A 2,538-nucleotide genomic window follows, 5' to 3' on the forward strand; every position below is an offset into this window, starting at 1 on the left:
GTGTCCATCAATAATGAGTGGATTAATAAAATGTGGTACATGTATACCATGGAGTACTATTCAGCTTAAAGAAACAATGGTGATATAGCACCTCTTGTATACTCTTGGATAGAGCTGGAACGCATTCTACTAAGTGAAATATCCCAAGAGTAGAAAGACAAGCACCACATGTACTCACCATCAAAGTGGTATTAACTGATCAACACATAAGTGCACATATAAGAATAACATATATTAGATGTCGGGCTGGCGGGGAGGGGAGATCAGGGGACGGGTATATGCATACACAAAGAGTGCAATGCGCACCATCCCAGGGATGGACACACTTGAAGCTCGGACTTGGGGGAGAGGGGGCAAGGGCATCATACATAACCTAATCATCTGTACCCCCGTAATATGCTGAAATAAAAACTAAAAAAAAAACAAATTATTTTTTGCTCAATAAGTACAATTTTTTTTACTCTAGAAGTCTTTATAAGAATCTTTAGTTAGTTCATGCTTCAGATATTTAATCTTATGTCTATTCAAGGCAAGTGGATTACAACTGCCAAGAATCTATTAAATTGGTAACATATGCAGAAGTGTCTAACAATGCCATTAATATTTGCTGAACTCAACTAAATCAGGTTTCTACTGGTGCTACTTTTTAACCTTATCCTTTTATAATTTCAAAAAATGTACAAAGTATCTAAACATTTACTAGTTGATGGTTATATACGTACCTCTGGATAATTGCTTCATGAATTCTACGATACATGTAGCATTCTACAAACAACCATGGTGAGTAGAACCACCTTGGTTTTTCATCACTTTCATTTAAAAGACTCTGATGATATTCTAGGTACTGATTCCATATGTCAGTATCAACAAATTTCTCAACCAAGGGGATAAATGGTTTATCTGTTTGCAATTCATTCCGTAACTTAGAAAGAAGAGAGATAGCTTTCTTTTCAGCTTCCGTGCCTTCCTGTGGAAATAACAAGAAAAACAAATTGTGTGTCTGTGTGTGTGCGTGCATGTGTAATTCCTCTGGGGTAATATATTTTTATGGACCTAAATTTAAGGAGGACAGAAAAACACCCTCTTTCAAAATGATCTTTTATGTCTTTCACAAACTATTGTAAACATTAAATTTAGAATTCTTAAGTTGAAAATCAAAGAACATATACAGATCTCATATCAACATAATCATAACTTATCTACCTTGTTTTGTTTTGAAGTTCTGGCCCTTCTGTATCTTTGGGTGGAATGACCATTACCACACACAGGAAGAAGACAAACCATGAGATTTTCCATGTCTTTCATGCTTCCAAATGTGTTATTCTGGTCTTCCTGAGGCTTCTTTTGGCAGCTCAAAGGGTTTTTTTAATTACTTGTTTTCCACCAAGTTCCAGATACCCTGACACACAAGGTGCTACAGTATTATCTCACATAACAGGCCAATTGGAGAGGGGACAAATGTTATGGGATCAGAATAAAGTGAAAATGAAAACCTTTGGTTTTATACCAGCAAGATTCCTGCCCATTAAAAAAAACAGATGTAAGCCTAATAAACATATAGAATAAAATGTAGGAAATAAACATCAAACCTAATTGAATATTTTTATAAAATCATTATCCCCATGTTGATATTAAGGGAATTTAGTCCCTACTTTCAGGCCTATTAATTGTCTAAATACAGACGTCTCTCCAATCTTTTCTTTTCCCCAAGTAGAATTTCTTTTGCCACTAGAACGAAAGGCTGAAGCTTTAGAGATTCTGCAAGTTCAGAAATAGAAGAAAAGTTGTTAAAAATATAAATTTTAGGAGCTGAGCCCCAGATTCCCTACATTCTTGAGAGGATCTCTCCTTCCAAATCTCTACCCTAAATTCTTTAACTTCAACTAATTATTTAAGCATAAATTCCAACAACTGAGATTTTTACAGGGTTGTGAGCACCCTCTTTTACACAGGCAAATACCTAGAAGAGATAATGGACTGATATTTGTGTCAATGCCAGTTTGTTAAATTGCTTCAATTCATTTCAAATGTTTACACGTACTCTGTATGTGTCAGCCACTAAATTCAGGGCCAAAGAAAGATGAATAAAGCCTGGTCCCCTGTCTCTCAGGGATGCATGTCTGCCAAACCAGGTAGTCTAAAGGAATAGGCATTTGGCTACGAAGATAGGAGGGCAGAAAACTGTGTGGCATGGCTCCTGTGGGGACAAGCCTGGTACTGGTATAACTGGAGGCTTATGGAGATAGGAGAACACGTAAGGCCTAAGGAGAGTGGCTGTAGGTAGGAGAGATGCATGCAAAAGGAGACAGAAAGGCTACCCAAAACAGTGATGTCAACATTTTATTTAGGTCTTGTCCCACCCCCACGAGAGTGTGAAATGGGTTAGAGCTGGAGGAACAATAGGCCCTGCTTTCTCGCTGGCAGTTAGCATGGTCACCTGATGATTATGGGCATACAGGCCAAGCAGTAATATACTACAACTTGATTAATTACTGCATTTTAGATCACTCCAGTTGAAAGAATTGAAATTACAAGTTC

General features: G+C 37.2%; 1 protein-coding gene across 1 annotated transcript in view; it reads right to left on the bottom strand.

Annotated features, from left to right (window-relative positions):
• ARMT1 (acidic residue methyltransferase 1) overlaps window positions 1-2,538 on the bottom strand; it is a 26,090-nt gene that overhangs the window by 15,400 nt on the left and 8,152 nt on the right. The window contains exon 3 of the mRNA XM_012655509.1: window positions 723-967. Coding sequence (XP_012510963.1) covers window positions 723-967 — 245 coding nt within the window. The remainder of the gene's footprint in view (window positions 1-722; window positions 968-2,538) is intronic.

This window comes from Propithecus coquereli, unplaced genomic scaffold, assembly GCF_000956105.1.
Source record: "Propithecus coquereli isolate 6110/MARCELLA unplaced genomic scaffold, Pcoq_1.0 Scaffold48, whole genome shotgun sequence".
Classification (NCBI taxonomy): Eukaryota; Metazoa; Chordata; class Mammalia; order Primates; family Indriidae; genus Propithecus; species Propithecus coquereli.